The sequence below is a fragment of the Oncorhynchus nerka genome, linkage group LG16 (genome assembly GCF_034236695.1).
Source record: "Oncorhynchus nerka isolate Pitt River linkage group LG16, Oner_Uvic_2.0, whole genome shotgun sequence".
NCBI lineage: Eukaryota > Metazoa > Chordata > Actinopteri > Salmoniformes > Salmonidae > Oncorhynchus > Oncorhynchus nerka.
The window spans coordinates 44,321,110-44,334,774 of NC_088411.1; the positions used below are offsets into that span (position 1 = coordinate 44,321,110).

At 56.1% G+C, this 13,665-nt stretch overlaps 1 protein-coding gene across 1 annotated transcript in view; it reads left to right on the forward strand.

Annotated features, from left to right (window-relative positions):
* Positions 1–13,665, forward strand: part of LOC115125108 (poly(ADP-ribose) glycohydrolase-like) — a 45,044-nt gene that overhangs the window by 15,289 nt on the left and 16,090 nt on the right. The window contains exons 5-6 of the mRNA XM_065002692.1: positions 475–553; positions 886–994. Of these exons, the coding sequence (XP_064858764.1) occupies positions 475–553; positions 886–994 (188 nt within the window). The remainder of the gene's footprint in view (positions 1–474; positions 554–885; positions 995–13,665) is intronic.

Here is a 13,665-nt window from a genome sequence, read left to right on the forward strand (position 1 = left end):
GCCCTAACGCTAGTTAGCATTGGCTTGCGAAACTCCCTCTAAACTTCTTTCATTGCCCTAACGCTAGAAACTCCCTCTAAACTTCTTTCATTGCCCTAACATTGGCTGCGAAACTCCCTCTAAACTTCTTTCATTGCCCTAAACTCGCGAAACCCTCTAAACTTCTTTCATTGCCCTAACGCTAGTTAGCATTGGCTCGCGAAACTCCCTCTAATCTTCTTTCATTGCCCTAACGCTAGTTAGCATTGGCTCGCGAAACTCCCTCTAAACTTCTTTCATTGCCCTAACGCCATTGGCTCGCGAAACTCCCTCTAAACTTCTTTCAAACAGCACACAGAAGCATACAAATGGTATCCATGTGTACACATGACTCGGGTGTAATTAGAACAAGTTAATTGCCAAAATCTTTCACTATCGCTTTAATGATATTGGTCTGGTCATGAACGGTGTCTGTTCTGTTTGTCCTTCCCCCAGGTACTGAGCAGTACAGTACGTACACTGGCTACGCAGACAGCTACCTATGGGACAGCAAACATCAGGACAAGACCCCAAGGTACGTGCTTACTGATCAGACCGTTTTAAAATATACTTTACATATTTAAGGGATTTCACTCTGAAGTTGTTTACAATATTGATTACCCAATTACCAAGAGATATAATGACTTTTCCTCCCAACTAACCGGTCGCCAGGAGAGGACTGACCACCCTTCAGAGCCCGGTTCCTCTCTAAGTTTCTTCCTAGGTTCCTGCCTTCTAGAGAGTTTTCCTAGACACTGTGTTTCTGCCTCTGCATTGCTTGCTGTTTTAGACTGGGTTTCTGTTAAGCACTTAAAATGGCTTTATAAAATACATTTGATTGATATGACGTTGATCTGTCGTCCACAGAGACACCTGGCAGAGGAGGTGCACAGAGATCGTAGCGATGGACGCTCTGAAGTTCAGGAACTTCCTCGAACAGTTTCACCCTGAGAAAATGAACAGAGAACTGAATAAGGTGAGTAGTGGTACCTAGACCAGGGGGAGCGGTGGTACCTCTACCAGGGGGAGCGGTGGTACCTCTACCAGGGGGAGCGGTGGTACTCTAGACCAGGGGGAGCGGTGGTACCTAGACCAGGGGGAGCGGTGGTAACTAGACCAGGGGGAGTGGTGGTAACTAGACCAGGGAGCGGTGGTAACTAGACCAGGGGAGAGGTGGTAACTAGACCAGGGGAGCGGTGGTAACTAGACCAGGGGAGGGGAGACCAGGGGTGGTAACTAGACCAGGGGAGAGGTGGTAACTAGACCAGGGGAGCGGTGGTAACTAGACCAGGGGAGCGGTGGTAACTAGACCAGGGAACTAGACCAGGGGAGCGGTGGTAACTAGACCAGGGGAGTGGTGGTAACTAGACCAGGGGAGCGGTGGTACCTCTACCAGGGGGAGTGGTGGTAACCACCAGGGAGTGGTGGTAACTAGACCAGGGAGCGGTGGTACCTCTACCAGGGGGAGTGGTGGTACCTCTACCAGGGGAGTGGTGGTACCAGGGGGAGCGGTGGTACCTCTACCAGGGGAGTGGTGGTAACTAGACCAGGGGGGAGTGGTGGTAACTAGACCAGGGGGAGCGGTGGTAACTAGACCAGGGGAGGGGGAGTGGTGGTAACTAGACCAGGGGAGCGGTGGTACCTAGACCAGGGGAGCCAGGGGAGCGGTGGTAACTAGACCAGGGGAGCGGTGGTAACTACCAGCGGTGGGGGGAGCGGTGGTACCTCTACCAGCGGTGGGAGTGGTGGTAACTAGACCAGGGGGAGTGGTGGTAACTAGACCACCTCTACCAGGGGGGGAGTGGTGGTACCTCTACCGGTGGTAACTACCAGGGAGCGGTGGACTCAGGGGAGCGGTGGTAACTAGACCAGGGGAGCGGTGGTAACTAGACCAGGGGGAGTGGTGGTACCTCTACCAGGGGAGCGGTGGTAACCAGTGGGAGACCAGGGGAGCGGTGTTAACTAGACCAGGGGAGCGGTGGTAACTAGACCAGGGGGAGCGGTGGTAACTAGACCAGGGGAGCGGTGGTAACTAGAGACCAGGGGAGCGGTGGTAACTAGACCAGACCAGGGGAGCGGTGGTAACTAGACCAGGGGAGCGGTGGTAACTAGACCAGGGGAGTGGTGGTAACTCTACCAGGGGAGCGGTGGTAACTAGACCAGGGGAGCGGTGGTAACTAGACCAGGGGAGCGGTGGTAACTAGACCAGGGGAGCGGTGGTAACTAGACCAGGGGGAGCGGTGGTAACTAGACCAGTGGTGGGGGAGCGGTGGTAACTAGACCAGGGGAGCGGTGGTAACTAGACCAGGGGAGCGGTGGTAACTAGACCAGGGGAGTGGTGGTACCTCTACCAGGGGAGTGGTGGTACCTCTACCAGTGGGGAGTGGTGGTACCTCTACCAGGGGAGTGGTGGTACCTCTACCAGGGGAGTGGTACCTCTACCAGGGGAGCGGTGGTACCTCTACCAGGGGGAGCGGTGGTAACTAGACCAGGGGGAGCGGTGGTAACTAGACCAGGGGGAGGGGAGGTGGTAACTAGACCAGGGGAGTGGTGGTACCTCTACCAGTGGGAGCGGTGGTACCTCTACCAGGGGAGCGGTGGTAACTAGACCAGGGGAGTGGTGGTAACTAGACCAGGGGAGCGGTGGTAACTAGACCAGGGGGAATGGTGGTAACTAGACCAGGGGAGCGGTGGTAACTAGACCAGGGGAGTGGTGGTAACTAGACCAGGGGAGCGGTGGTAACTAGACCAGGGGAGCGGTGGTAACTAGACCAGGGGAGTGGTGGTAACTAGACCAGGGGAGGGGAACTGGTGGTAACTAGACCAGGGGGAGTGGTGGTAACTAGACCAGGGGAGCGGTGGTAACTAGACCAGGGGGAGCGGTGGTACCTCTACCAGGGGAGCGGTGGTACCTCTACCAGCGGTGGGGGAGCGGTGGTACCTAGACCAGGGGGAGCGGTGGTAACTAGACCAGGGGAGCGGTGGTAACTAGACCAGGGGAGCGGTGGTAACTAGACCAGGGGAGCGGTGGTAACTAGACCAGGGGAGCGGTGGTAACTAGACCAGGGGAGCGGTGGTAACTAGACCAGGGGAGCGGTGGTAACTAGACCAGGGGAGCGGTGGTAACTAGACCAGGGGGAGTGGTGGTAACTAGACCGGTGGTAACTAGACCAGGGGAGCGGTGGTAACTAGACCAGGGGAGCGGTGGTAACTAGACCAGGGAGCGGTGGTAACTAGACCAGGGGGAGCGGTGGTAACTAGACCAGGGGAGTGGTAACTAGACCAGAGGGAGTGGTGGTAACTAGACCAGGGGAGTGGTGGTAACTAGACCAGGGGGAGCGGTGGTAACTAGGGAGCGGTGGTAACTAGACCAGGGGAGTGGTGGTAACTAGACCAGGGGAGCGGTGGTAACTAGACCAGGGGGAGTGGTGGTAACTAGACCCGGTGGTAACTAGACCAGGGGGAGTGGTGGTACTAGACCAGGGGGAGCGGTGGTAACTAGACCAGGGGAGGTGGTAACTAGACCAGGGGAGTGGTGGTAACTAGACCAGGGGAGTGGTGGTAACTAGACCAGGGGGAGCGGTGGTAACTAGACCAGGGGGAGCGGTGGTAACTAGACCAGGGGGAGCGGTGGTAACTAGACCAGGGGGAGCGGTGGTAACTAGACCAGGGGGAGCGGTGGTAACTAGACCAGGGGGAGCGGTGGTACCTCTACCAGGGGGAGTGGTGGTACCTAGACCAGGGGGAGTGGTGGTAACTAGACCAGGGGAGCGGTGGTAACTAGACCAGGGGAGCGGTGGTAACTAGACCAGGGGGAGCGGTGGTACCTCTACCAGGGGAGCGGTGGTAACTAGACCAGGGAGCGGTGGTAACTAGACCAGGGAGCGGTGGTAACTAGACCAGGGGAGTGGTGGTAACTAGACCAGGGGGAGTGGTAACTAGACCAGGGGAGCGGTGGTAACTAGACCAGGGGAGCGGTGGTAACTAGACCAGGGGAGCGGTGGTAACTAGACCAGGGGGAGCGGTGGTAACTAGACCAGGGGAGTGGTGGTACCCTAGACCAGGGGAGTGGTGGTAACTAGACCAGGGGGAGTGGTGGTACCTAGACCAGGGGGAGTGGTGGTAACTAGACCAGGGGAGCGGTGGTAGACCTCTACCAGGGGAGCGGTGGTAACTAGACCAGGGGAGCGGTGGTAACTAGACCAGGGGGAGCGGTGGTAACTAGACCAGGGGAGCGGTGGTAACTAGACCAGGGGAGCGGTGGTAACTAGACCAGGGGAGCGGTGGTAACTAGACCAGGGGAGCGGTGGTAACTAGACCAGGGGAGTGGTGGTAACTAGACCAGGGGAGTGGTGGTAACTAGACCAGGGGAGCGGTGGTAACTAGACCAGGGGGAGCGGTGGTAACTAGACCAGGGGAGTGGTGGTAACTAGACCAGGGGGAGCGGTGGTAACTAGACCAGGGGACTAGACCAGGGGAGCGGTGGTAACTAGACCAGGGGAGCGGTGGTAACTAGACCAGGGGAGCGGTAACTAGACCAGGGGAGCGGTGGTAACTAGACCAGGGGAGCGGTGGTAACTAGACCAGCGGGGGAGCGGTGGTAACTAGACCAGGGGAGTGGTGGTAACTAGACCAGGGGAGTGGTGGTACCTCTACCAGGGGGGAGTGGTGGTACCTCTACCAGGGGGAGTGGTGGTACCTCTACCAGGGGGAGTGGTGGTACCTAGACCAGGGGGAGCGGTGGTACCCTCTAGACCAGGGGGAGCGGTGGTAACTAGACCAGGGGAGCGGTGGTAACTAGACCAGGGAGCGGGGGAGAGGTGGTAACTAGACCAGGGGAGTGGTGGTACCTCTACCAGTGGGAGCGGTGGTACCTCTAGACCAGGGGAGCGGTGGTACCTCTACCAGGGGGGAGCGGTGGTAACTAGACCAGGGAGACCAGGGGAGCGGTGGTAACTAGACCAGGGGAGCGGTGGTAACGGTGGTAACTAGACCAGGGGGAATGGTGGTAACTAGACCAGGGGAGCGGTGGTAACTAGACCAGGGGAGCGGTGGTAACTAGACCAGGGGAGTGGTGGTGACTAGACCAGGGGGGAGCGGTGGTAACTAGACCAGGGGAGTGGTGGTACCCTCTAGACCAGGGGAGCGGTGGTAACTAGACCAGGGGAGCGGTGGTAACTAGACCAGGGGAGCGGTGGTAACTAGACCAGGGGGAGCGGTGGTAACTAGACCAGGGGAGCGGTGGTAACTAGACCAGGGGAGCGGTGGTAACTAGACCAGGGGAGCGGTGGTAACTAGACCAGGGGGAGCGGTGGTAACTAGACCAGGGGAGCGGTGGTAACTAGACCAGGGGAGCGGTGGTAACTAGACCAGGGGGAGCGGTGGTAACTAGACCAGGGGGAGCGGTGGTAACTAGACCAGGGGAGCGGTGGTAACTAGACCAGGGACCTCTACCAGGGGAGCGGTGGTAACTAGACCAGGGGAGCGGTGGTAACTAGACCAGGGGAGCGGTGGTAACTAGACCAGGGGGAGCGGTGGTAACTAGACCAGGGGAGCGGTGGTAACTAGACCAGGGGAGTGGTGGTAACTAGACCAGTGGGAGCGGTGGTAACTAGACCAGGGGAGTGGTGGTAACTAGACCAGGGGAGCGGTGGTAACTAGACCAGGGTGGTAACTAGACCAGGGGAGTGGTGGTAACTAGACCAGGGGAGTGGTGGTAACTAGACCCGGTGGTAACTAGACCAGGGGAGTGGTGGTAACTAGACCAGGGGAGCGGTGGTAACTAGACCAGGGGAGTGGTGGTAACTAGACCGGTGGTAACTAGACCAGGGGAGGTAACTAGACCAGGGGAGTGGTGGTAAACTAGACCAGGGGAGTGGTGGTAACTAGACCAGGGGAGCGGTGGTAACTAGACCAGGGGAGCGGTGGTAACTAGACCAGGGGAGCGGTGGTAACTAGACCAGGGGGGGGTGGTAACTAGACCGGTGGTAACTAGACCAGGGGGGAGTGGTGGTAACTAGACCAGGGGGCGGTGGTAACTAGACCAGGGTGGTGGTACCTCTACCAGGGGAGTGGTGGTACCTCTACCAGGGGAGTGGTGGTACCTCTACCAGGGGAGTGGTGGTACCTAGACCTGGTAACTAGACCAGGGGGAGCGGTGGTACCTCTAGACCAGGGGAGCGGTGGTAACTAGACCAGGGGAGCGGTGGTAACTAGACCAGGGGAGAGGTGGTAACTAGACCAGGGGGAGTGGTGGTAGACCTCTAGACCAGTGGGAGCGGTGGTACCTCTACGGTGGTGGGAGCGGTGGTAACTACCCTCTACCAGGGGAGCGGTGGTAACTAGACCAGGGGAGCGGTGGTAACTAGACCAGGGGAGCGGTGGTAACTAGACCAGGGGAATGGTGGTAACTAGACCAGGGGAGCGGTGGTAACTAGACCAGGGGAGCGGTGGTAACTAGACCAGGGGAGTGGTGGTAACTAGACCAGGGGAGTGGTGGTGACTAGACCAGGGGAGTGGTGGTAACTAGACCAGGGGAGTGGTGGTACCTCTACCAGGGGGAGTGGTGGTAACTAGACCAGGGGAGCGGTGGTAACTAGACCAGGGGAGCGGTGGTAACTAGACCAGGGGAGCGGTGGTAACTAGACCAGGGGAGCGGTGGTAACTAGACCAGGGGAGCGGTGGTAACTAGACCAGGGGAGCGGTGGTAACTAGACCAGGGGGAGCGGTGGTAACTAGACTAGACCAGGGGAGCGGTGGTAACTAGACCAGGGGAGCGGTGGTAACTAGACCAGGGGAGCGGTGGTAACTAGACCAGGGGGAGCGGTGGTACCCTCTAGACCAGGGGGAGCGGTGGTAACTAGACCAGGGGAGCGGTGGTAACTAGACCAGGGGAGCGGTGGTAACTAGACCAGGGGACTAGACCAGGGGGAGCGGTGGTAACTAGACCGGTGGTAACTAGACCAGGGGAGTGGTGGTAACTAGACCAGTGGGAGCGGTGGTAACTAACTAGACCAGGGGAGCGGTGGTAACTAGACCAGGGGGGTGGTAACTAGACCAGGGGGAGCGGTGGTAACTAGACCAGGGGAGCGGTGGTAACTAGACCAGGGGAGTGGTGGTAACTAGACCAGGGGGAGTGGTGGTAACTAGACCGGTGGTAACTAGACCAGGGGGAGTGGTGGTAACTAGACCGGTGGTAACTAGACCAGGGGGAGTGGTGGTAACTAGACCAGGGGGAGCGGTGGTAACTAGACCAGGGGGAGCGGTGGTAACTAGACCAGGGGGAGTGGTGGTAAACTAGACCAGGGGAGTGGTGGTAACTAGACCAGGGGAGCGGTGGTAACTAGACCAGGGGAGCGGTGGTACCTCTACCAGGGGGAGCGGTGGTAACTAGACCAGGGGAGCGGTGGTAACTAGACCAGGGGGAGTGGTGGTAACTAGACCAGGGGGAGTGGTGGTAACTAGACCAGGGGAGCGGTGGTAACTAGACCAGGGGAGTGGTGGTAACTAGACCAGGGGAGTGGTGGTAACTAGACCAGGGGAGCGGTGGTAACTAGACCAGGGGAGACCGGTGGTAACTAGACCAGGGGGGGAATGGTGGTAACTAGACCAGGGGGAGCGGTGGTAACTAGACCAGGAGGAGTGGTGGTAACTAGACCAGGGGAGCGGTGGTAACTAGACCAGGGGAGTGGTGGTACCTAGACCAGGGGAGTGGTGGTAACTAGACCAGGGGAGCGGTGGTACCTCTACCAGGGGAGTGGTGGTAACTAGACCAGGGGAGTGGTGGTACCTAGACCAGGGGAGTGGTGGTAACTAGACCAGGGGGAGCGGTGGTACCTCTACCAGGGGAGCGGTGGTACCTAGACCAGGGGGGAGTGGTGGTAACTAGACCAGGGGAGCGGTGGTAACTAGACCAGGGGGAGCGGTGGTACCTAGACCAGGGGGAGTGGTGGTAACTAGACCAGGGGAGTGGTGGTAACTAGACCAGGGGAGTGGTGGTAACTAGACCAGGGGGAGCTAGACCAGGGTGGTAACTAGACCAGGGGGTGGTGGTAACTAGACCAGGGGGGAGTGGTGGTAACTAGACCAGGGGAGTGGTGGTAACTAGACCAGGGGAGCGGTGGTAACTAGACCAGGGAGCGGGGAGTGGTGGTAACTAGACCAGGGGAGTGGTGGTACCTCTACCAGGGGAGTGGTGGTACCTAGACCAGGGGAGTGGTGGTACCTCTACCAGGGGAGTGGTGGTACCTCTACCAGGGGAGCGGTGGTAACTAGACCAGGGGGGAGTGGTGGTAACTAGACCAGGGGAGCGGTGGTAACTAGACCAGGGGGAGTGGTGGTACCTAGACCAGGGGAGTGGTGGTAACTAGACCAGGGAGCGGTAACTAGACCAGGGGAGTGGTGGTAACTAGACCAGGGGAGTGGTGGTACCTAGACCAGGGGAGTGGTGGTAACTAGACCAGGGGAGCGGTGGTACCTCTACCAGGGGAGCGGTGGTACCTCTACCAGGGGAGTGGTGGTAACTAGACCAGGGGAGCGGTGGTAACTAGACCAGGGGGAGTGGTGGTGGTAACTAGACCAGGGGAGTGGTGGTAACTAGACCAGGGGAGTGGTGGTAACTAGACCAGGGGGAGTGGTGGTAACTAGACCAGTGGGGGAGTGGTGGTAACTAGACCAGGGGAGCGGTGGTAACTAGACCAGGGGGAATGGTGGTAACTAGACCAGGGGAGCGGTGGTAACTAGACCAGGAGGAGTGGTGGTAACTAGACCAGGGGAGCGGTGGTAACTAGACCAGGGGAGTGGTGGTAGACCAGGGAGCGGTGGTAACCTAGACCAGGGGAGTGGTGGTAACTAGACCAGGGGAGCGGTGGTAGACCTCTAGACCAGGGGAGTGGTGGTAACTAGACCAGGGGAGTGGTGGTACCTAGACCAGACCAGGGGGAGTGGTGGTAACTAGACCAGGGGAGACCGGTGGTACCTCTACCAGGGGAGTGGTGGTAACTAGACCAGGGGGAGTGGTGGTAACTAGCGGTGGTAACTAGACCAGCGGTGGGGAGCGGTGGTACCTCTACCAGGGAGTGGTGGTAACTAGACCGGTGGTAACTAGACCAGGGGAGTGGTGGTAACTAGACCAGGGGAGCGGTGGTAACTAGACCAGGGGAGTGGTGGTAACTAGACCAGGGGAGTGGTGGTAACTAGACCAGGGAGTGGTGGTAACTAGACCAGGGGAGCGGTGGTAACTAGACCAGGGGAGTGGTGGTAACTAGACCAGGGGAGTGGTGGTACCTCTACCAGGGGAGTGGTGGTACTAGACCAGGGAGTGGTGGTACCTCTACCAGGGGAGTGGTGGTACCTCTAGACCAGGGGAGCGGTGGTACCTCTAGACCAGGGGAGTGGTGGTACTGGGCCGGTGGTAACTAGACCAGGGGAGTGGTGGTACCTCTACCAGGGGAGTGGTGGTAACTAGACCAGGGGAGCGGTGGTAACTAGACCGGTGGTAACTAGACCAGGGGAGTGGTGGTAACTAGACCAGAGGGAGCAGTGGTAACTAGACCAGGGGAGCGGTGGTACCTCTACCAGGGGAGCGGTGGTAACTAGACCAGGGGGGAGCTAGGTGGTAACTAGACCAGGGGAGCGGTGGTAACTAGACCAGGGGGAGCGGTGGTAACTAGACCAGGGGGAGCGGTGGTAACTAGACCAGGGGAGCGGTGGTAACTAGACCAGGGGGGGAGACCAGGGGGTGGTAACTAGACCAGGGGAGCGGTGGTAACTAGACCAGGGGAGCGGTGGTAACTAGACCAGGGGAGCGGTGGTAACTAGACCTAGACCAGGGGAGCGGTGGTAACTAGACCAGGAGGAGCGGTGGTAACTAGACCAGGGGAGTGGTGGTACTAGACCAGGGGAGTGGTGGTAACTAGACCAGGGGAGTGGGAGCGGTGGTACCCTCTACCAGGGGAGTGGTGGTAACTAGACCAGGGGAGTGGTGGTACCTAGACCAGGGGGAGTGGTGGTAACTACCAGGGGGAGACCAGGGGAGCGGTGGTAACTAGACCAGGGGAGTGGTGGTAACTAGACCAGGGGAGCGGTGGTAACTAGACCAGGGGAGCGGTGGTAACTAGACCAGGGGGAGCGGTGGTAACTAGACCAGGGGAGCGGTGGTAACTAGACCAGGGGGAGTAGGTGGTAACTAGACCAGGGGGAGTGGTGGTAACTAGACCAGGGAGCGGTGGTAACTAGACCAGGGGAGTGGTGGTAACTAGACCAGGGGAGTGGTGGTAACTAGACCAGGGGAGCGGTGGTAACTAGACCAGGGGAGCGGTGGTAACTAGACCAGGGGAGTGGTGGTAACTAGACCAGGGGAGTGGTGGTAACTAGACCAGGGGAGTGGTGGTACCTCTACCAGGGGAGTGGTGGTAGACCAGGGGGAGTGGTGGTACCTAGACCAGGGGAGTGGTGGTAACTAGACCAGGGGAGCGGTGGTACCTCTACCAGGGGGAGTGGTGGTAACTAGACCAGGGGAGCGGTGGTAACTAGACCAGGGGGAGTGGTGGTAACTAGACCAGGTGGTAACTAGACCAGGGGGAGCTGGTGGTAACTAGACCAGGGGGAGTGGTGGTAACTAGACCAGGGGGTGGGGTAACTAGACCAGGGGAGTGGTGGTAACTAGACCAGGGGAGTGGTGGTAACTAGACCAGGGGAGTGGTGGTAACTAGACCAGGGGAGCGGTGGTAACTAGACCAGGGGGAGTGGTGGTAACTAGACCAGGGGAGTGGTGGTAACTAGACCAGGGGAGTGGTGGTACCTCTACCAGGGGGGTGGTACCTCTACCAGGGGGAGTGGTGGGCGGTGGTAGACCAGGGGAGTGGTGGTAACTAGACCAGGGGAGCGGTGGTACCTCTACCAGGGGAGTGGTGGTAACTAGACCAGGGGAGCGGTGGTAACTAGACCAGGGGTGGTGGGGAGACCGGTGGTAACTAGACCAGGGGAGTGGTGGTAACTAGACCAGGGGGGAGACCAGGGGGAGTGGTGGTAACTAGACCAGGGGAGCGGTGGTAACTAGACCAGGGGGAGTGGTGGTAACTAGACCAGGGGGAGTGGTGGTAACTAGACCAGGGGGAGCGGTGGTAACTAGACCAGGGGGAGCGGTGGTAACTAGACCAAGGGGAGCGGTGGTAACCTAGAGACCAGGGGGAGCGGTGGTAACTAGACCAGGAGTGGTGGTAACTAGACCGGGGGAGCGGTGGTAACTAGACCAGGGGAGTGGTGGTAACTAGACCAGGGGAGTGGTGGTAACGAGACCAGGGGAGTGGTGGTACCTAGACCAGGGGAGCAGTGGTAACTAGACCAGGGGAGCGGTGGTAACTAGACCAGGGGGAGTGGTGGTAACTAGACCAGGGGGAGTGGTGGTAACTAGACCAGGGGGAGTGGTGGTAACTAGACCAGGGAGAGTGGTGGTAACTAGACCAGGGGGAGTGGTGGTACCTCTACCAGGGGGAGTGGTGGTAACTAGACCAGGGGGAGCGGTATTAACTGATATACGACTCCTTGCCGTTCTTCAAGTTATAACGCGTTAGTTGCTTACGGGACCCTGGCAATCTGTGTGAAACTAGTTATCGAACTAACCACTATCTGGTAACTAATGTTTTCCCTCTACAGTATGTGGTTCATTTCCAGAATGAGAGAATAAGGTGAAAATGAGGCGTTTTTAAACAAGTGGATTCAGGGATCAAGTGTAGCTGTAGCTGGGCCTGGTTTTAACAGGATGCCACTATAGAGGTGAAAGGAACACAACACACTTTCCCTCTTTCTCACTTCTTCAATACAGTGGATTAAAAGGGGTTATGCCAGGTGTTACTCTCTGCCTGAAAGAGATTAATTATGCCAACAGAGGGTATCATGCTCTGCTGGCACATTGTAGAATAGAAGTCCACAGGCAGAAAGTGTACAATGTAGTAATGTGCCGTGTAGCCCAAAGATATGGGTTTTGTTGTGTTGAACTTGACAGTGGCACGTGTGAATGAGGGGGGATTATAATTTATTTAACTTTAATTTAGTGAATGTTATTTTTGCAGACATGTAGCCTTGTGCACCTGATCAATGTCTACTATAGTTCTCTGACGTCCTCCCTATAGGCCGTCTCATCGTTGTCGGTGATCAGGCCTACCACTGTTGTGTCGTCAGCAAACTTAATGATGGTGTTGGAGTTGTTTGGTCACGCAGTCGTGGGTGGGATATGTATGTACAGTCACTGTGGGGACGACGTCATCGATGCACTTATTGATGAAGCCGGTGACTGAGCTGGTATTCTCCTCAATGCCATTGGATGAATCCCAGAACATATTCCAGTCTGTGCTGCGAAACAGTCCTGTAGCATAGCATCCGCGTCATCTGACCATCGTATTAAGCGAGTCACTGGTACTTCCTCCTTTAGTTTTTACATGTAAGCAGGAATCAGGAGGATAGACGTATGGTCAGATTTGCCAAATGGAAGACGAGGGAGCTTTGTATGCATCTCTGTGTGTGGGGTATAGGGGTTCTAGGATTTTAAAAAATTCTGGTTGCACATGGTAAAAATTTGGTAAAACTGATTTCAGTTTGCCTGCATTTAAGTCCCTGGCCACTAGGAGCGCTGCTTCTGGGTGAGCATTTGCTTATGGCCTTAGAGAGTTGGTTGAGAGTGGTCTTAGTGCCAGCTTTGTTCTGTGGTGGTGAATAGACGGCTATGAAAAATACAGATGAGAACTCTCTTGGTAGATAGTGTGGTCGACAGCTTGTGACCCGTTCCACACATCTGTTGTTTGTTATGTAGACTAGGGGGTGGATCTTTGCTGTAAAATATTTTAGTGTCGTGGCTCTCAACGAATCATCTGAGGGGGTGGTTCGTCGACCAGCCATCGCTATTGCAATAGATTCAGTTTACGTATAAGTCTGACTTGTGTGATAAGTTTGACTCTCCTCGTTTGATAATACAGAAATGAACCACCACAGTGGCTGGAGGTTTTGGGAGAGTGATCCTAAAGTGTACATTCATGTACTCCATTCAGTAAAAAAAAAAAAATGCATGAACATTTTAGGATCGTTATCCCAAATCTCCAGCCACGAATCATATGCTCATCTTATTGAGTTACCACTACTGTAGAACAAACAAGTACGAAACAACCTTACGTGCTCATCTTATTGAGTTACTGTAGAACAACCAAGTACAAAACAACCATTTGGCAAGTTATAAAACATGAACATAGTCGTCATGTTGGTTTGGGGTCAATGATGTATATAAACCCTGGATTGCTGATGCTATGTATTGGGCCAATGAGAGGCTTTGAAGCCACAGGTCGGCCATATTGGTACTCCTCAGAAGAAGCAGTCCATATGAATGAATGGGATTCTGCAGTATTTAAATAACATGTTTCAACAACTAAATTAAATGTATTTAAGTGTTTTGTTTTATTGGGGAGAGTAGCATTTTTATTACTCTCTAAAAGTTATACTTAAGGAACATTTTTGTATATATATTTGTTAGTTTCACTCGTATAATATAATTTAACAGTATGGATTAAGGTGTTTGTAATGTGGGGGAAAAACTAATGTAAAACATTGTTCTATAGCTTCTAGAATCTTCTTTACAATGGTTGGGGGAGAGAACCAAGA